Source organism: Leptonotus elevatus, chromosome 7 (genome assembly GCF_054856555.1).
Source record: "Leptonotus elevatus isolate MCC_2025b chromosome 7, RoL_Lele_1.0, whole genome shotgun sequence".
Lineage (NCBI taxonomy): Eukaryota > Metazoa > Chordata > Actinopteri > Syngnathiformes > Syngnathidae > Leptonotus > Leptonotus elevatus.
The window spans coordinates 23,680,410-23,701,769 of NC_141245.1; the positions used below are offsets into that span (position 1 = coordinate 23,680,410).

At 36.5% G+C, this 21,360-nt stretch overlaps 1 protein-coding gene across 1 annotated transcript in view; it reads left to right on the plus strand.

Annotated features, from left to right (window-relative positions):
• Positions 1–7,395, plus strand: part of cog6 (component of oligomeric golgi complex 6) — a 32,030-nt gene extending 24,635 nt beyond the window's left edge. The window contains exons 17-19 of the mRNA XM_086081486.1: positions 2,827–2,880; positions 4,372–4,451; positions 6,407–7,395. Of these exons, the coding sequence (XP_085937612.1) occupies positions 2,827–2,880; positions 4,372–4,451; positions 6,407–6,554 (282 nt within the window). The 3' untranslated portion in view covers positions 6,555–7,395. The remainder of the gene's footprint in view (positions 1–2,826; positions 2,881–4,371; positions 4,452–6,406) is intronic.
• Positions 7,396–21,360: the final 13,965 nt, after the last annotated feature.

The following is a 21,360-nucleotide window of genomic DNA, read 5'->3' on the forward strand; positions in this document are numbered from 1 at the left end:
TGTTTTCACTCAGAGGGAGGCAAGCTCTTCAACACCAAGCCCGTGAATGACACTTTTTCCAAACATGTTGTACATTAGAGCATGTTTTCGTGATAAGTAAGTAATTAAGTCATTTTTGGACCAATTCAATCCACTCCAACTTTAAGCTCTTCAGCTCATTCCTACTTACAGTTCAAATTTACTTCTTTTTTTTTCACACTAAATGTGCGGACTATTTGTAATTAGCACAATATGATATTTGTGTGTATGTTCAGAAGTGCATATAAAAAGTCTACACACCCCTTTCCAAGTGAAGAAGATCACCTTAACTTTATTTGGGGTTAAGCGGACATAAGTTTGAGTGTGATTGGATAGTTCTGAACACTGCCACTTCCCCAATTATAAGACACTTCTTTTAATATTATTTTTATTTCGCCTTTCCAAAGGATGAAAAAAATTCTATTGGGAACATGTTATACGTCACATTTATGGGGGGGAAGGGAATTTTTAAATGAATTTATCTTGGTCTCTTTATTTTTTTTAGGGGTGCCAGGCGATGACATTTTTTTTTTATCGTTATTAATCGCATGACTTCAATAGTTAACTCACGATTAATTTCTAATTTTATATCTGTTCTAAATGTACAATAAAATGTACAGTAAAATATTTTTTTCTGAGTTTTAATACTCTTAACATAAATGTGGGGAAAAAATATTTAACTAAACAGAGAGAAATATGGCTGCAACTTGTAGTCATTGATACAGTAATTTCATAATAATTTATTAAATTGAGTTAAAATTAAAAGATTTACTGTACTGTATTGATTTGTGTTGAGGTCATATTTCTGCCACTAGATGGCATAATTGCATTTGTAAGACGCTGGTGACAGCTCAGTGCATTTTTCTTTTCATATTAAGAGCTATCTAATCTTTAACATTTTTTAAATTGTAAACTACAACTTGACCCCAGTCTCCACAAATATATGCATAATTTTTTTATTTATTACCGCTAAATTTTGACGTGGACATATCTGCTGCATTGGGACTGAAAAATCCCACAGTACAGGCTTTCCAAGTAAGAGGTGGTCATTAATCGTGCGTTTAAAAAAAAATTTGTGGCGTTAATACACTAATTTTGACACACCTATTTATTTTTATGTTTTTACATATCACAAAAACCTCACATTTGATCAAGGGTGTGTAGACTTTTTATATCCATTATATAAGGCTAGAAATAATAATGCTGAAAGATTTTGCAAAATAATTGAATTTTCAAGCATTTCAAAAAGCAGCTCCATGCCGAGTGTTTTTGTTTACACCGCCGTCGCCACGGTTACCATACGGCCCGAGTCTGTATTGTATGCTTTTATTTCCTATGCTTTGAACACAAGTCAAGCGTCCAACAGTCTCCGCCCACTGTTGACTGACGGCCACGGCGGTAGCCATAGTTGCGGTGCGTGTCGTGACGGCGCGGGTCACGCTGGAACAGATGTGCCGCGCCCCGGCATGAAACTCGCTCGCCGAGCGTCATCGTCTCCCCGGGTGGCCTCGCCCGAAATAGTCCAGCGTGTGTTTGAGGACATCAAGTCCGTGTGTGTGTCTGCACGGCACGCCGTCTATTCTCGGCCTTCAAGGTTGACTTTCACTATCTGCAAAACGTTTCCGCCCTGTCATTTTCTCTCATACGGGACGAGGAGAAGATTATGTTGTTCCTCCAAGGCAGAAGGCTCGCTCGAATGTTTGTTGTCGTGCTTGTAGAATGATTTTTTAAAATTATTTGAATATGAATTTTCTATTTTATCATTAGTTTTTAGCCTTTTTTGAATGATATATATGTTCTATTTTTGTGTTAATATTTATTTTTAGACCTTTTTTTTCTTTGCTTTTTAAAGAACTTATTCTGTTGACTTTTTTTTTAACCATTTTCAAAAATTGCCTGCAGTCTTTTTTAACAATTATTTTACTGATAAGAACTTTATAGTCAATTGTTTTAATCCTTAATATTAAAATTTTAATGATACACATTGGATATATTTATTTATTTTCTCTGTCATGTTATTGATATTTATAGATAATTAATCGTTATAAATTAAAAATTGATGTTTTAGATTTTATTTTGTAATCTACAAAAAATTCATTTAAAAATTTTCATCATCATCACCTGAATGGAAAGTGCTATATTACACATTTGATATATTTATTTATTTTCACTGTCATTTTTTTCATATTTATAGAAAATTATACATGTAAAATTGCTGTTTTTATTTTTATTTTTTAATCTACAAAAAAAAAAATAATTATGCCATCATCACCTGAAACGAAAGTACTACGTAGATGCAAGGTGAGAGCCTCTAAAGTCAAACCAAGTTTCATACAAATTTGGTCCAGATTTGCTCTATGGGCACTAATGAAACCTGGCAAATACCATTGAAAGTGTTATTATATTAATACGGTACAGTAAATCATGTTGTAATGTGCTGTGCTTATGTAAAATGTAGTCTCCAAGTTCCCACTTGAATAGTGCGCAGTAGAATGCCCCCCCCCAAAAAAAAAAAGATGCTGTGCTGCATTCAAGACTGCTACGTAAACAAAAAGTGTGTGACGACCGCGATATGATAAGCTAGTAATTTTGTTATTTCTGTATTTGACCGTCAGCAATTCTGACAACAGACCTAATCTTTTGTGGTAGCCTTGAATATTGTCTTAAAATAGATTTGACCAAATAGTTTCATAAACAGATCATATGCACCAATTGCCACGGAGAACCAGTTGTATAGTAGATTAATTGGGATGCATCTAGTGTAAAATATATTGTTGTTGTTGTTGTTGTTGTTGTTGTTGTTATCAGGGTCCTCTGTCCCTCCTGCCCAGCATGGACGTTTCCTCTGTGAAAGTGGCCATGGTGAGTACGGTACATTTCATGAGGGGCAAAACTGGAGTTGTGTGTGTGAAAAGTGATTATTATTTTTTTTTTTGCCGTGCTTACAGTTTAATGGCTTCGTACAGAGAGGAGCTAGTTTAGCGTTTTCAGACCAAAATAGCAGATGTTGTTTCGGGCATGTCTTCTTGAGACTTTTTTTGTGCTTTTCCTCATGACAGACATGTCAACCAAATTCCATGTTGCTAAATGAAAGTAGCCATACTGGCTGAATTTGACAAATATTCCGTGTAGCCACCCACAATTAATTAATCACATGCAATGACTGAAACAGGACACTTTTGCAGTCCATATGTCTTGACGTGATTCAATTTGGTAGTGATCAAACAAAATCTCAACAATAAATCGAAACCCTAAAATGGCTGCTTCAAAACCAAAATGGCACTCTTCCTGTTCTTTTAGGGCCTCGCTTCATTTGTAATTAATTTGTATTTTTTCTTATTTTTAATAAGATTTTTTATATATATTTATTCTTATTTTTATAATATATATATTTTTTTTGTGTGGGTCTACTCCAGATTAACTCATTCACTGCCATAAATTCATTTTAAAAAATTAGGGGCGACAGGCAATTACATTTTTTATTGTAATTAATCGTATGACTTTACTAGTTAACTCACAATTGATCGCAAATTTTATATCTGTTCTAAATGTACAATGAAAAAAAATTCTAGGTTTTCATACTCTTACCAAAAGTGGAAAAAATGTTAAACTAATAGAAATTAGTTCAAATGAATTTTCAACGTTTATAGCCGTCAATGGCAGCGAATGGAAAAAAAATAAAAATGAAAAAAAAAAGATTATTAAAAATTGATTGATGATGGTGATTAAAATTTTAATTGTGGTTAATTGCATGACTTAACTAGTTAACTCACGATTAATCACAAATTTAATATCTGTTATAAATGTACCCCCCAAAATGTTTTCATACTCTTGTTAACAAAAGAGGGAAACAAATGTTAAACTAATAGAAATAGTTCAAATGTATTTTGGACTTCTTTAGCCGTTAATGGCAGTGAATGAGTTAAGGCTAAGTGATCATAGAGTTTTTGGTACGTGACCAATTTTTTTTTTGTGGGACTAAAATCACTTGGGGGGGGGGTTGTGTAGTGCAGCAGTTTCTAACCAAAATGTCAGACATTGTGGCTGTTTTTGGACTATTTTCATGTTGCTCATGGAAACTGGCTTCATTATCCATAAATTGCCTACACTGTAAAAAAAGAAAAAAATGAAGTAATATTTACTCTGAAATTCTACCTAATTTTTGCAAGGGGAGCTTTGAGTACATTTTATAAGTTTATTAAAATAAAATAAAAAGTGATGTGAAAAAACTTTACTATGTTTATTCAAGTAAATGTTACTCCCCATTTTTTTTTTTTTACAGTGTAAAGGACCTTGAAGTTTTTGCTAATCCACCCTCGCATGTTGTCGTGTTTGTCGTCCTTCACCCACCAGGTCCAGTTTGACCGCTACCTGTCGTCTCCTGACAGCCTGGTGATGCCTCAGCTCAACTTCCTACTCAGCGCCGCCATCAGGTGAGTGTGATTGGGCCCTCGCATGGCGCGCTCCCAATAATGCGGTACACTCAGCGCCGCGCTGACTTTTCATTTGATGGCGCGGAAGCGGTGAGCGGGCCGGGTTGTTTGGTGTTTGCCCGGCCGATGCCGAGCGCGCACATATGCTTTTAGCTCCCTCCATCCAGCCGCCGCGTGCTGTGAGTCACGTTTACTGGGAAGTGCGGCCGGCTTGAGGAGCACTCTGTACCTCAGGTTAATGTTCTCTATTAATGGACGCCGCAGGCCTAATGGGCAGGACGCCATTAATTAGCTTCTGGTCCATTTCTCACTCACGTCGGCGGTTCCCTGAAATCATCTCGATGGCGCGCACGTCCGAGCTGATGAACGCACGAAAGCACAAATAACGAGAGAGGTCTTTTTTTTTCTTTTTTTTTTTTATGTCGTTTTTCTTCTCTCAAGCGAGATGTGGTACATAGTGAGGTTGCAAAGGGGTGGAGAGTTTCTGGTAAATTTCCATGAAGTTTCCAGTAAAACTCCATGGGAATGTAAGATTTTGGAAATACAGCGGACCACCGTTAGGGTATGGATCAGGCCGGCCCACAAACAGCGAAAAGAAAGACAGCCCAAAAAAATTTAGAAAAACGTTGAAATATTCTAGATGCGTTGTACAGAGAAGACGAGTGAAAATGCGGTTGAGCCGGGTGGGAGTGAGCCAACCCTCCTTTTTTTTGTGTGTGGAACATGCCTATTGAAGGGTTATTTGTTTTTGTGTCCCCCCAAAAATGTTAGGTTGATTTTTTTTAATTTTTTTAATGCATTTATAATGGTTATCAATTATACTTGTGTTTTCACTTTTAATAAATCAAATGTTCCCATTGAGATCAATTACAAGTCCGCTAATCAGTTTTTTTTTCTTTTTGTGGAAAATGCTTATTGGAGGTTTATCTGTTGTATTTTTTTCAAGAATTTCTTTTTAGGTTCAAATTTTTTCCTTTTCAACGCATTTATAATGGTCATCAATTATACTTGGTTTTTCACTTATAACAAATCAAATTTTCCCATTTAAATAAATTACAAATCCGCTAATCTTTTTTTTTTCTTCTTTTTGTGGAAAATGCTTATTGGAGGTTAATCTGGGGTTTTTTCTTCAAGAATTTTTTTAGGTTGAAATTTTTTTCTTTTTAATGCATTTATAATGGTCATCAATTATACTTGGGTTTTCACTTATACCGAATCAATTTTCCCCATTTTAATCAATTACAAGTCCACTAATAGCTTCCAGCCTATCAAAAAAACACCACCATTGGATGCACAGCACAGCTTTTTCACCTAACGTGCGTTCTGGTGAGACTCAAAGCATTTTACGCCTCCAATACTCGACACCCAAAACTCACCCAGTCGCACCTAAAAAAAAAAAAGTACCTTGACGCCAGTTTCACCAGTCATCACGAAATTGTGTGTATTTCAAGGAACAATGCCTGAAATTGAACAGGAAGTCGGCCATTTTGTTCTGAAGAAGCCATCTTGGTTGAATTCTTGGATGAATTCCTATTTGTGAATTCACCCAAACGAACCCCCATTGGAAGTGGCTTTCCGACACACTCACTAAAATGCGAAGATGTTTTGCTGAGCAAGTCCATCTTGGTGAAAATGTCTGGATTTCAGAGTACCCCAAAACACACTCCATTTTGAAAATAACCCTTGACGCCAGTTTCACCAGTCAACACGAAATTTGGTGGACACATTTATCATAACATGACTCGTGAAAGAATCTCCCATGCCCAAAATTGAACAGGAAGTCAGCCATCTTGGTTAGAATCAGCCATTTTGGATGAATTCCAGGGCTTTTATTTGATTTATATTTCCGATTTTTTTTTTCTACAAGAATTCTCTGTTTCTTATTTAAAATAAATCTCACTGAAGATGAAGCAAATGAAGAGTGTGAACGTTGATGCGAAAACGTCTCCTTGCAGGGACCAAATCTTCTCGCAGTCCACCGAGCTGGTGTGCCGGGCGTACGGCGAGGTGCACACGGCGCTCAGCAGCCCGGCCAACGCCTACAAAGACCCCGAGCACCTCCTTCCCAGATCCCCCCAGCAGGTCCGGGCCTTGCTGGCGTGAGAGACGCGCGGCCTCCAGTCTCGTCCCAGTCCGTCTGGTCCGGCTGCAGGTTATTTCCAGAGCGTTGTCATGTGTAATCATAACACAGACGTGTACACGTGTGACCCGCTTTAGGTGGGGTTCTGCGGCCTGTGAGTCACCTCCGACGTCTTGTCTGTGGAGGCTCACCAATATTGTTATTGCATTAATATGCCACCAAAAGCTTTTTTTTTTTTATTATGATTGGATATGATATAAAACAGATGTTTATGCCCAATGAAAATGGACTTTTTGTTTTTGTCATTCAACATTTCCCATAGATAATTTTTTTTCACAAGCTTTATTGAGCAGAGGCAGATATTTTACATTAGAAAATTTAAAAAAATGCATTCATTCACTGCGTTTTGATGTGTGTGTGCACATAATTTTGGCATAATTTATAGTATTTCTAAAAATATTTGTAAAAAAAAAAAAAGTATATATATATATATATATATATATATATATATATATACATACAGTCATTTCTGGACTATAAACCGCTACTTTTTTCACTTGCATTCAACCCTGCAGCAAAATAAACCAAGTGAGCCCAAATACAGTAGGAGAGACAGAAGGAGAGTGAGACAATTTGCGCCCTCATTATGGAAAAGAAAGTAGCGGGAACCCGGTATGGTAACATTAAAACACCTGCGGCTTATAGTCAGGTGCGGCTTATATGTGTAACAAACTAGAGTATTCCCCAAATTTTGCTAGCTGGGCTTATAGTCAGGTGCGCCTTATAGTCCAGAAATACTGTGTGTGTGTGCATATATATAAATATATATATTTAGTGACACAATTAAAAGTGAGCATCCATTTACGTGTATCTAATGAATTGTCTGGTATAGCGTGTGGCCCAAATATCCCAACGTTTGTGTGGCATTTTGCAGCTGGGAGAGAAGTTTGCACCGCCGTGCTGACACGACTGCGTCTGATAGCATATCGGTGGCACACACACACACACACACACACCCCTGGAGTGAGTGCGGAGAATACACGCAGCGTGCGGTCATGACATCAGGCCCGGTGGCAGCGAGCTCTGCCGAGGTCACTCCAGTTCACCGGATGCTGCTCCCATATCGCTGGCCTTCTGGTACGCGCACGTCTGGAAATACATGGAATGCGTCGGCATCTGCGCGCCGTTCCTTTAAATAGACGCGCTCGTGCAGTGACGGGCCGAAATCCGCCCCCCATTTCTTGATGGCAAACGAATGACTACAGACCGAAACAAATTAGTTTTCGATTTTTTAATTTTTTTATTTAAGTGTGCGTGTATGCACGCACGTCCTGTTGAGGCCCCACCACATGTGACAGGTGATGGCGTTGCCACTTAGAGGCGACTGAGGGTGCAAACACGCATCCCATCATGCGTGCCACATCACTCTGCGTTTGCCCGCCTGAGCGTGACGGGACTTCAAGTCCTCAGTTCAGCGAGCATCAAAAGTGTGGGAGGAGGACGTCGGTGTGTTTGCACAGGGTGGATCGGTGTCTAAATTTAGTTCTGGAAATGTATTAGGATCCCAAAGAAGAACCCGATGGCGAGTAATTGGCTTGAAAGGGTGAAGAAGTGTTAGGGCAGAAATGAAATATTTTGAAATATTAATTGTTCATGAATTGTTTGTATATTTTTTTTCTCAAATTTTATCAACCTTGTAAAGGCGAGGTTGCTATATTTTGTTTTCAAAAGTTTTTAAGTTTGTGTTTTTTTCAGTTTTTTTTTTATTGAGGCTTAACCAGTGACATTTATTTTTTTCTCCCATAATTCAATGCTCAATCAAAAGTGAGCATTATCAACTTTTTATAGGCAGAATTCCTATTTCCTCATTTTTAAATTTGTAATATGCTTTTGATGGATAGATATAGATAATTTAAATTAATTTAATTTAAATAAATGAACATCATTTTTTGTAAAATATAAAATATCCTATGAATATATTTTACACATTTTTTATTTTATTTTACATTTAAAAATTTCAACTTGATTTATCATGATATATTTTATTCACAATTTTATTTATTTATTGATTGATTTTAATTTCTCTCGATCTTGCATTTATGTATTCTACTAATCTTAATATAAATCTTTTTTTAAATCATTTTTATTGAATCTTTATGAATATTGCACAGTGCCATAACCTGACTGGCTGTCGTGTTGTTGGCAAATCAGCCCGAGCCGGACTTTGTGCCACGCACGAAGACGTCTGTAACGCTCTCTTTTATGTTTTATGTGTACTACTAATACAGCATGATTCATTTTTACATAATCACCTTCTGAGTACGCCCCCTCTCCCCGCTCTGCGTTTGCATGGTAATTATTTGTCCAAGTTGCTTTTGTTATCACGCAAAGGTTACCCTGTGTCGATGGCCCCCTTCTCAGCGGATGCCGTTATGTAACCGGTTCCAATTAGGAAGGAGGGACACTGGGAAGTTGTAACCACAAACACCAGCGCCACAATTGATCCTCTTTTATTATTACAGTACTATTAAAAAAAAAAAAAAGAAAAAAAAAAAAGAAAGTGTGCCGTGATTTGGACCCGCATGCGCCGACCGCCTATTAATGCGCGTCCATCTGCACCCGCGGCCGGACCAGATGCACGTCCAGGTGGCCTCATAAACAAAGCCTCGGCGGCCACGTCGCTGTTTGCTTAGCACTGATTGGCTGGCCCACCTGTCAAAGCCAATGATGGAGCATCTTGCTACCCTCCCTCAAGCTTCCCCCCCCCCCCCAACACTTTTTCATTTCAACCCTATAAGTATTAATGCCAATGTAGCACTTTTGTTAGTAGATTTAGCAACATTTCCAACATCAACCCCGCACCCTCACATGGGGTTTTATCCCCAACATGCCACTAGTGCCAAAATATTTAGCTACTTTATAAAGTAATATGGAAAGTATAAAAGTGTATCTTTACCATTTACAGTTACAATTTGGATTTAGAAGTGATGTCTTATTTTATCCATAAAAAATCAATATAAAATATTCAGCATCTTAATTTCAAATTCAAAATTAGATTTTGTTTGAATTTCTTCATTTTTTTGCCATTAAATTTCAAACATTAATTTTGTACCATCAAAAAAAAGAATAAAAATCAGTTTAAAACAAAATCTGATTTTGTTTGAATTTCTTCAAATTTTGTTGCCATTAAATTTTCAACATTAATTTTGTACTTAAAATTATTATTTAAAAAAAAACAGTTTAAAAACATTACGTCTACATTCAAACTCAGATGGTTAAAAAACAAAAAAGGATAAAAATATTTAAGTGTCGAAAAATCAAGGTCTTAATTTCAAATTCAAAATTTAAAATCAGAATGTTCTGATTTTTTTACATCAAATTTCTAATTATTTTATCCTTAAAAATCTATGTAAAATATTCAGCATCTTCATTTCAAATTCAAAATCAGATTTTGTTTGGAATTTCTTCAAATTGTTTTGCCATTAAATTTCCAACATTAATTTTGTACCATTAAAAAAAAATCAGTTTAAAAACAAAATCTGATTTTGTTTGAATTTCTTCAAATTTTCTTGCCATTCAATTTTCAACATTAATTTTGTACTTAAAATTATTATTTAAAAAAAAAATGTTTCAAAACGTTACGTCTACATTCAAACTCAGATGGTTAAAAGACAAAAAAGGATAAAAATATTTAAGTGTCGAAAAATCAAGGTCATAATTTCAAATTCAAAATTTAAAATCAGAATGTTCAGATTTTTTTTACCGTCAAATTTCTAACAATTTTATCCTTAAAAATCTATGTAAAATATTCAGCATCTTCATTTCAAATTCAAAATCAGATTTTGTTAGAATTTCTTCAAATTGTTTTGCCATTAAATTTCCAACATTAATTTTGTACCATAAAAAAATAAAATAAAATAAAAATCAGTTTCAAAACAAAATCAGATTTTGTTTGAATTTCTTCTAATTTTGTTGCCATTGCATTTTCAACATTAATTTTATACTTAAAATAATTATTTAAAAAAAGAAAATCAGTTTCAAAACTTCACTTAATTCAAACTCAGATGGTTAAAGAAGAAGAGGATAAAAATAGATAAGTATCTTAATTTAAAATTCAAAATCTGATTTTGTTTTAATTTCTTACATTTTTTGCCATTAAATTTTCAACATTAAAAGCCAAAAGGATAAAAATAATTTTGTACCATTAAAAAAAAATCATAAAAAAAAAAATCTGTTTCAAAACGTCATGCCTAAATTCAAACTCAAATGGTTGAGTTAGGTTTTTTTTACGTCACATTTTTAGCACTTGCCTAATGGTTCCGCTTATTTAATTCCCTCGCCCAATTCGAATCGATATCGAATCACATTGATGAAACCGTATCAATAATGAGATAAAAATCGCAAAATTCTTATCAATTCCTCACCGTAACTGAATATGTTGATGGTGGCCAAAGATCTGTTATCATTTAAATAGAATATATTTTATTAAAAATGCAGTGTTGGAAATTGGTATTCAAAATCAGGTGTCAGCGATTTGTCGTCCTTCTTTCATAATGGCGCCGCCTTTACTAACATGCCCTGAAAACGAGTTGGCAAGCGTGTCCGTAATGTTTGTGTCATTGTGTCGGCTTCTCCTCCCAGAAGAATCTTGTTGGCAACGCTTTGTACAAGGCCGCACCCCTCTCACCTCCCCAACCCGCAACCCCCCCCCAACGCTAATTGTTGTTGTTTAGCCAGCCGTGACATGTGCACGGCTTTGCTTTGGACAAACTGTCATATTTTGGTGGAGTTTGGACCCCAGTTAGGAGGAACAAGAACATGACTGCTAACAAGCGTGTGAGTCATCCCGCGGGCTGTCAATCATTACTCATTACGCGCCCGCCAGCCCTGACGAAAAAAAGACAACATCCACTCGGGAAAAATAAATGCCTTCCTCGTATAAACCCGCAGTTGTGACATTAAAGAGGTTGCTAACCAAAACAGCAGCACCTAATGTCCAATTTGTCCTTTTTTTTTCTTCCTGAGAGCTCAGAATTATTTATTCGGCAGCCTTCTCGAGTCAACATGTCGTCATCATCATCGTTATTTTTTTTTTCTTCACCGGATACTTCATTTGCCAGGAGTAGAGATAGACCGATATGTTGGCCGATACCGATAATTAGTAGCAAAGGAGGCCGATGGCCGATATTTGGAGCCGATATAAATTTTCAATAAAAGGGAAACAAATATTGGTGTGGGAAAAAAAATACAAATTCCAGTTCTTAACAACTTTCAGATTTGCAAAATGTTCATTTTTTTATTCTTTAATTATTAAATACACATTTGTTTTAAAATTCTAACAAAAAGTTCAGGGAGTTCCCAGAGTCATCAGCACATCTATAAAAACTTAAATGAAATTGTCAATAAATAGCTCTGTATTAATTTCTCCAGTAAAGTTTTCCTAAATTTTGAAACATTTGAAATATTAATTTTTTACTCGTCTTTGTTAGAATTTCAAACAATTCTAAAAGGTGCAGAGCATTCTTAGGGACTGAAAACTGAAAATTTTGCTCTCTGAGGTTAACAATTTGTCACAATGCAAAATATCGGTACCAATAATCGGCCCGGACGATAATCGGTCTATCCCTAGTTCAGGAGACCAGAGGAAGGATTAAAGGAAGAAGAGATGACTCAAAGTGAAATCCAACACCACTCACAAAGTTACAAATCCAGAATCTTTCACCAACCCCAGATACATCTAAATTCCAACAGATTAGTGACATCAATAAACCAGAGGAAAGACTAAAGGAAGGAAGGATAGATGAAGCAGAGTGCGATCCACAAACATCAACCTCCACTGATTCAGCGACCAGTCACAGAAGCAAATAATTTTTGAGTTTTGAGTAAATACTGGTGTGGTTGATCCTGGCACGCATGAGAACCTCCACCCTGAGAGAGGAGCCGTCAACAATTTGTCTCGTAAATGGTGTGAGTAGATGCGGAAGGCCTCAGTTAGATGATAAGCGTACTTGCTTCTTTCTTTTTTTTTTTTTTTTTTTTTGGGTGCTCTTCGAGTCTCCTTTAAAAGAAAAACGTTTGAGAACAAAATGATTGCTTCATCCGTGCAGCTGCACTGCGGTGTGTGCGTGCGCGTGCGTGTGAGTGTGTTATGTCCGTTTGTGATGTGAAGACGAGTGTGCGGGTTACTGAGTAACCCGGAGCAGCAGTCGTGGTCCTCGCCTTTGCCCTAATAGCCTTTCACCTCACGCACCACGTGAAGCGCGCCTGCATGCTGACTACACGCGCACGCGCGCACACACGCACACGCTACCACAACATGTTCGCATTAAGGGTGGAATTTCCCTGGATAGCCACATGTAAAAAAAAGTGCAAAAGGTTCGAATTGTCCCATCAATTGAAAGAGCTTTGCATGACTCGGCACTTGCGTCACAAAATGTTTGCGCGTGGAACGCGGCGGGACTTTTTCTTTCCCGCTTGATTTTTTTGCGCTCAGCGGACCGACTCGGGTTTTATGGTTTTCGTCTTCGTTTTTCATCCGGGGAAAATGTCAAAAGTGCTGAGTCATGCTATGACCTTTTGCCCCCGGCACTCGTGGGGAATACTGCAAATTTCAAACGTTTGGCATCCATTTTGGCATTTTGGCAAGTGAGAAGGGTGACGTGCAGGGCAAGTACGCTCATTTGGCAACAGGCAATAATAATAATAATAATAATAATAATAATGGCGATGATTTACTGGTGCTTTCAATGCTCCCGTCACATCTTTTGTCTTTCTTGCTCCTCGGCCGGCCAATACATTAGGTACACCTGCACAGCCTGTTCCAGGGAGCTGTGAAAATTGAACACGTCAGATGGATTTGAACATGCCGTGATATTGTTCGCTTTCATTTTTTTTGTCTTTTCTTTTTGTTGTTTTTGGCACGTTTCGGACAAATGGGCGTGATTGAGATTAGCCGGAAGAAGCCCAATTGATCTGTTTCTATTATAGACAGCAAACGGAACCAATCAACATCAGTAGCAGAGTTCACGTGGTTGCTAGGAGACGTGCCTGGATAGACATTTTGTAAAAGTAGAATAGGATGTTTGATTTTTGAAGTCATTGTCAATTATTTCCATTATTTTCGCACCACAGCAAGAAGACAAAATGGCCGACAAGTCATTGTGTGTCATACTATTTGTTTTGGATATGGTCTGCATTTTATTTCTCGAAAATCCCGAATATGGATGTACAATTTCAATTATTACACTCCACAATTACAAAATCAGCATAAATGTAAACAAAAATAAAAGCTTATTAATACTAATTTTGAATTGTTAAAATGTATATATTTGCACCTTTTTTAATTTAAGATGACTCATTTAATCAATCTTGTTTGGTCCAAAAGGAACTTCCATCATTTTAGTTTCAAAGAAATGTATTTGTCTTAATATTTTTTACACGTTTAAACATTTTCTTGCTCTAATCATGATTTCAATTATTACCAAATTAACCGTGATGAATATTTTCTTCATCATCGAGCAGCCCGAGGATGCATTATGACAAATAATGACTTCTCAGTTACAGAGGAGGTTTGCGAGCATGTGTGCGTGTGTGTGTGTGCCTACACATGCACGCACACGTGCACGCCCGTGGGCCAGCCGGTCTAAGTCGAAATGCCAGGGCTGATTATTATTATTATTTTTTTTTTTTTTTTGTGCCCTGATGAGCACTCACACAATTACCTAACTAATCACCTGACAATAATTGGAGTACACTTTTGTATATCTTTTAATAGTCTACTTTTGTTTTTTGTTTTGTTGAAAAACAAAAACACAAAAAGAATATAGTCAACTTTTTTTGTCAACAAAAGCACAAAAAAACACAAAATAAAACCAAAAAAAGAATATAGTCTACTTTTGACAGCAGCAATTGAAGATGTGTGATTTTCTCGCCTTGCAAAGATAATGTCATTATAAAAGAATATAGTCTACTTTTTTTTGTAAAAAACAAAAAACACAAAAAATTATAGACTGTCTACTTTTTATTTTTATTTTTTTAGTTCGTTTAAAACAAACAAACACAAAACAACAAAACCAAACAAAAAACATAAAACAAAAAAAGAGTAGTCTGCATTTTGTTTTTTGTTTTGTTTCGTTTAAAAACAACAAAAAACATCCCAAAAAAAAAATACTGTCTATATTTTGTTGTTGTTTTTTGTTTTGTTTAACCAAAAAAAAGAGAATATAGTCTACTTTTAAGAGCAGCAATTGAAGATGTGTGCTTTTCTTTGGCCAACGCCTTGCAAAGATAATGTCAACAAAAAAGAATATAGTCTACTATTTTTTGTAAAAAAACAAAAACACAAAAAATTATAGACGTCTACTTTTTATTTTTAGTTTTTTAGTTCGTTTAAAACAAACAAACACAAAACAACAAAACCAAACAAAAAACATAAAACAAAAAAAGAGTAGTCTGCATTTTGTTTTGTTTTTTTGTTTCGTTTAAAAACAAACACAAAACAACAAAAAAACATCCCCCAAAAAAAAATACCGTCTATATTTTGTTGTTGTTTTTTGTTTTGTTTAAAAACAACAAAAACAAACAAAAATCACACACAAACAAAACCAAAAAAAAAGAATATAGTCTACTTTTAAGAGCAGCAGTGGAAGATGTGTGCTTTTCTTTGGCCAACGCCTTGCAAAGATAATGTCAACAAAAAAGAATATAGTCACAAAAAATTATAGACTGTCTACTTTTTATTTTTATTTTTTTAGTTCGTTTAAAACAAACACAAAACAAAAAAAACAAACCAAAAACATAAAACAAAAAAAAGAGTAGTCTGCATTTTGTTTTTGTTTTTTGTTTCGTTTAAAAACAAACACAAAACAACAAAAAACATTTTTTTTTAAATACCGTCTATATTTTGTTGTTGTTTTTTGTTTTGTTTAAAAACAATAAAAACAAACAAAAATCACACACAAACAAAACCAAAAAAAAAGAATATAGTCTACTTTTAAGAGCAGCAGTGGAAGATGTGTGCTTTTCATTGGCCAACGCCTTGCAAAGATAATGTCAACAATGTGCTGACTCTTGTGGCAACCACGATAATGAGCAGATTGTTGACTGAATCTCATTCTGAGCGTGTCAATCAAAAGTCATCACTATTATCTCCGTGAATGAGATTGTTTGCCGTGTGTGAGGCCCTCGAGACGTTGCCCCGTTTCCAAACGGGCTTAATGTGCTTTACGATAAGCTGAGCTGTTTGCAGAGCGCTGAGTCAGCGCGTGGCCACTCCCGCGCCCATACTGTCGTCGTCGTCGTCATCATTGATGCAAACGGAAAGCGTGAGTCACCTACGAGCGTGTACGCGTCTCATTAGCATCATAGTCGTGTGATGAATGATATTTTTTTTTTTTTTTTTTTTTTTTTTTGATGGGAGTGGCAATAACGCGGTCAACATCAGAACCATCTCATCTGGCGTCTGGTTCTGCCTGCTCGTGGGTGGTTGCACCCTAAATCTGTGCCCTCCTGCAAACTTTAATAGTGGGCTTAAAACAATAACTAATTTGTCGAGGAGGGGGAGGTTCACAGGCCTGCAACATGCTTGGGGCCCCAGGAAGTTGTGTAAAAAAATAAGTACACAAAAATATTTAAGCAAATTCACTAATGATAAAAATGTGTTGAGAAACTATTTATTTATCATGCTATAACATATAAAATAATTGGGGTGTCAAGTGATTAAAATGTTTAACCGTAATTAATCACATGACTTCAGTAGTTAACTCACAATTCATCGCAAATTTTATATCTGTTCTAAATGTACAATAAAATATAAGTAAACATAAGTGGAAAAAATTGTTTAATAGAAATATGGCAACACTTTTAGTCATTGAAACAGTAATTTCACTATAATTCAAGTAAAAAAATTTAAAAGGTGTACAGTACTGTATATGTGTGATATTGATTTGTGTTGAGGTAATTACCTGCCACTAGATGGCATAATTGCATTTCAGCTCAGCTTTCTTTTCATATTAAGAGCTATCTAATCTATAAGATGAAATCAATTCAGCATATTTTCCCACAAATATATGCAATATTATTACATTTATTAATCACTGTAATTTCCCCAATACAGGCTTTTCAAGTAAGGGGCGGTCATTAATCGCACGTTAAGAAAATGAGTGGCGTTAAAGGTACTTTATATTAACTCAAAATTTAGCGCACTAATTTTGACACCCTTAAATAATAATAATAATATTGATTAACATTTTTTAACCCAAACTTACTAATAATGATGAGACTAATCACTTTTTTTTAATTGACATTTTGAGATAATAAACTGTCAAAATAACAAACCAACCCAACAAGTATCAACTCGCAGACTCCAACATTAGGTGAACTTCTATCATGGAATGCCATCTGAGAAATGTATCATTAGGTTTTCTTTATTATGGAAACTGGTGCTTTCGTGTACTGTATCTATCTACAATATATGTGCAGGCCTACATCATGATTTCCTTTCTTAGTGACGCTTGTGAAGTTTGAGCGGGACTGTTTACAATTAAAAGTAGGTCACTGGTGCTGTGATTCATGCCAAAGTCCTTCACTGCTCTTCGTGTCTTAGTTGTGCAACACTTGTGTCATGTGGTGACGCCCACGAGAGATTAAGATTTCTTTCGTTCTATTTCAAGGCGTTGCACGCGTGTGTCACATGTCGCCCGTCTCCATGTCATGGGGACACAAAGCACATTTTTACTTGTTGTAAGGAGTGACCTAAACACAATTGACAAAAAAAAAAAACAGTAAATAACTGTTTGAACAACTGAAAACCAACCGACGACTAATCAACCAATTAATAACTCAACTGCTGTTCAATCAAACTACTGCTACCTAACTAACCAAGGATATTACAAAGAAGTTGACTCACTAACAATTACTAATCAGCCAACCAAGTAATGACTAACTGATGTACCACCTGAATGACTAATGGGCTGACAAACAATCAACCAACTAGCTCATTTATTAACTAACAGAGTAACAATCAAAGGATGGAGGGGTAAAAAAACAAAACTAACTGCCAAACCAACTAACTCACCAACCAACTACCTAAATAACCAGCAAGTTGACCAACCAACAAAATCACTGACTAGCTAATAACCAATCGATTTATCAACCACTAATTAGCAAACAAAGCAAATGACTTTGTTAACCATTAGTGACTAAATGACTGACTTACCAATTCAACAAGTAGCCGACTAACCAACAAGTAGCAAAAATAACAAACAAACCAAAGTACTGACTAAAACACTTACTAAAAACCAACGACTAACTGACCAGCAAATTAAGTAACCAAACAATAACTAACTATAATACTAACTAACTAGCCAACTAATGTCTGTCTATTAATTAGTGGCTATATAGTTAGCTAGATCAATCTAACTTACTAACTAGCAAATTATATACATGACTAGCTAACATTAACTCACCTACTATTGCTAACTAGCCAACTAACTCAATCTCCTACTAGCAACTAACTGACCAATAAAGCAATTAAACAGTTAAAGCCTGTATTTAGATGACTGATTGAAACCATTCAACAAGTAGCTAAAATACTAACCAACAGACCATCAAATTAGGTAACCAAGTAAATAACAGTTAAGTACTGCAACAATATTATTAAGTTTCCTACTATTTGAACTAACTAAATTACCAAATGAGCAACCATCCGACTGACTGACTAACCGACTAAGTAACCAGGTAGGCTATGTAACTAATTATTGTGCAAAAGACAGCAAAGAAAACAGACAGAGGGAAATGATGGCACGCTATCGCTCTTTTCTTTGTGTGGGTGTGTGGTAATCACCGAAATGTCCAAATGGGCCCGTGAGTCACGCCTGACTGCATTGTGGCCGCGGTGCAAGTTTGTGCTGTTGACTGAGAAAATGAATCAGGGAGCCCGCAGAGAGGCTGCAGATCATCCATCCGAGCAGCTGTCCCAACAAGCCGGCCGCCAGCAGGGGGCTCCTGAGAGCTAGACGGGGGCCGGGCTTCGGCAGTTGCTTTTGAAAATCAAGTGGCGCAATCGACTCTTTTGTATCGTGCCGTTCGCGTAGCGGCTGCAACGGTGGCACGGCCGCGCAGACGTTTCCTGCCATTCATGCGCGTGAAAGGTCGCGACTTTCTCCCGCAACGTCGGACGTGCGCCGTTGCCCCCGCGTTGATTAAGAACCAGGAAGCCCACTTTGACCCCCAGTAGGAAGTCAGATAAAAACCTGAAAGCCTTTCATAAAAACTTGATTTGTTTTTAACGTCGTGTGATTGATGACTGTGTGTGCGTGCATGTGTGTGCTCGCCACTGCCGCCATTTTTTTCCATGTCCACCAGTATAGCGGTGGGTTAGATTCATACAAATGTTGCTCATGTCTTCAAATGAATAATACTAAGAGAAAATGACTAAAACACCAAATTCATTCAGCTTTAGAAATTAGCAAACCAATGATGCATCCATTTTAAGACTGTTAGCACTGTATTTATTTTTGCCGCCTAAATAACTGACCAACTAAATAACCAATGACTAACTAACATACCAATTAATAGCTAACTGAGCAGCTAACTTGCTGACAAAGCCCCAAATAACAAGTTAACCAAAATGCTAATTAAGATACTCAATAACAAACAACTTACTGACTAACCAATTAAACAAACTCACTAACATTTAACTCATGTCACAACTAACTAACAAGTATCTAGGGCACAACAACTAACCACTAACTGAAATTTATACTAATGAACTGACCAATTACAGCAAGTCACAACTACAACTAAATTATTACCGGTAACTTAAAAAATATATATTCAAAATACTCATAGCCTACCATACAACCTATAGAATTAACTGACCAACTAACTGACTGACCAATTAAAGTAAGTGACACCAAGCAACCAAAATAATAATGACTCGCAAAAATATTGACTGACTAAATTAACTAGCACCAACGGACCCACTAACTAATTGATAGCCTAACTAACCAGCCATCAACTAACTGACCCACCGTCCGGCTACTGAATGACTAAACGTTTTACTAACAGATTAAGTAGTTAACTAACAGATTAACCAAAACCATTTGACTACCGAGGTAACTAAAAGACTAAACAGCTAACAACCAACTAAGAGACTGAGCAATTCACATTTCAAGTCGGACATAAGGTAAGAATCTGAACTGTATCTGTTAGACCAAATCAGTTTTTTCTTCAGCCAAAATCCTGAAAAGTGCAATGAAGAAAACATCATTAAAATATTTAGAATTTAAAGTTTTGAAAATCTTTCATGAAAAAAAGGTTTTGTTTTTTACCCATAGTGTATAATATATGCGGGACCTTTTTTGTACTTTTGTGTCAGCTCGACAGCAAATGTGACCGCATCGCGCCTCCAAGGCAACCGGCCACAATTTTGTCTACGATGCCGCGAGGCAACTGTCTAATTGTTGCTTCGGAGTGTCTAAATGATGGTTGCCGTGGAAACAAGAGTCCGAGTTTTAGTTTGTGGGCGACGACCAATCGTGAGTCAGCGAAACAGGCCACTCAAGACTGCATCTGTTGTCACCAGTTACATTTATTTATTTTTTTGCTCTTCTTCTTGATTGCCCGGAGAGCGTCCATATGCTCTCGTGTTCCTTTATTTCGACACACAACACCGCTGCTCGCAAAAAAAAAAATGGATACAAAAAAAACAAAACACTTTGGGTGTTCTCTGAGTTAAGTTAACATAGTGACTCGTGAGGGACTCTGAAATCAACACCATGCCGCCCTTTTGTCCCTTTCGGGCCACTGTACTCTTTGCTCCTATTCAGCAATGCAGTCGCATCACTTTTGTCTCCCGCTTCTCATAATGCTAAAATGTGCCGAAGAAGGAACAGGTGTGTCAAATTCAGGTCCAGAAAGTAAAAAACCCTGCCACCGTTTGGCTTTAGCCCCAGGTGCTAGCTAGCAAGCTCCCCGGGTGCTCGTTTACCTGCTAGGGAGCTAGCTAGCTAGCTAGCTAGCTAGCATCAGGGGCTAAAACCAAACTGTGGCAGAGTTTTTTTTTCTTTCCGGACTTGGATTTGACACTTTGGAAAAGGCATATAATTACCATGACACCTCATACAGTCACTCTTAAACTCTTGAGTTATATCCACAACTGTAATATTACTTAATTGTTTTCATGCGTATGAATTATACCTCGGGTACTTTTAAGGTCCATCGTGTGATAAAGTAAACAAAACTTAAATTAACTTCAAATCCGGAATCAATTAAATCAATGTTACATCAAACAGTAAAAACATTAGGAAATTTGAATAATAGGACTCGATTGTAGGAAAATGGGGACAAATCTATGAATTGAAAGGATGTATAAAAAAAAAATGAGAAATGGTAGGAAATATCACGGAAAATCTGACTGAATGGGGGGGGGGGGGTAATGCTAGGAATGGAGAAACTATTCAGATTTAATAGCAGGAAATGGGAAAAAAACAAGAATAAATGATAATGAATTGGGAGCAAAACTTAAAACTCTAATATTTGGAAATTGGAGGAAAAAAAAGACGGAATGGCAGGAAACGAGTGCGGGTGAAGGGATTAGACGGATTGGCGAGAAATTGGAGAAAATAATTGACTTAATTTATAGGAAATGGTTTGCAAATTGAAAAATTCTATGTGCTGTTATAAGCACATGCAGTAGACATAAAATTGTTCTTATCTATAAAGTTTTTCCAATTTGAACGAGCAACTTGTCTCAGAAATTCCCACTCGTCTTCAACGTGGCATAAAATCCAGCATGTTTGCAACTGGCCCTTTAAATGAAGCATCTGC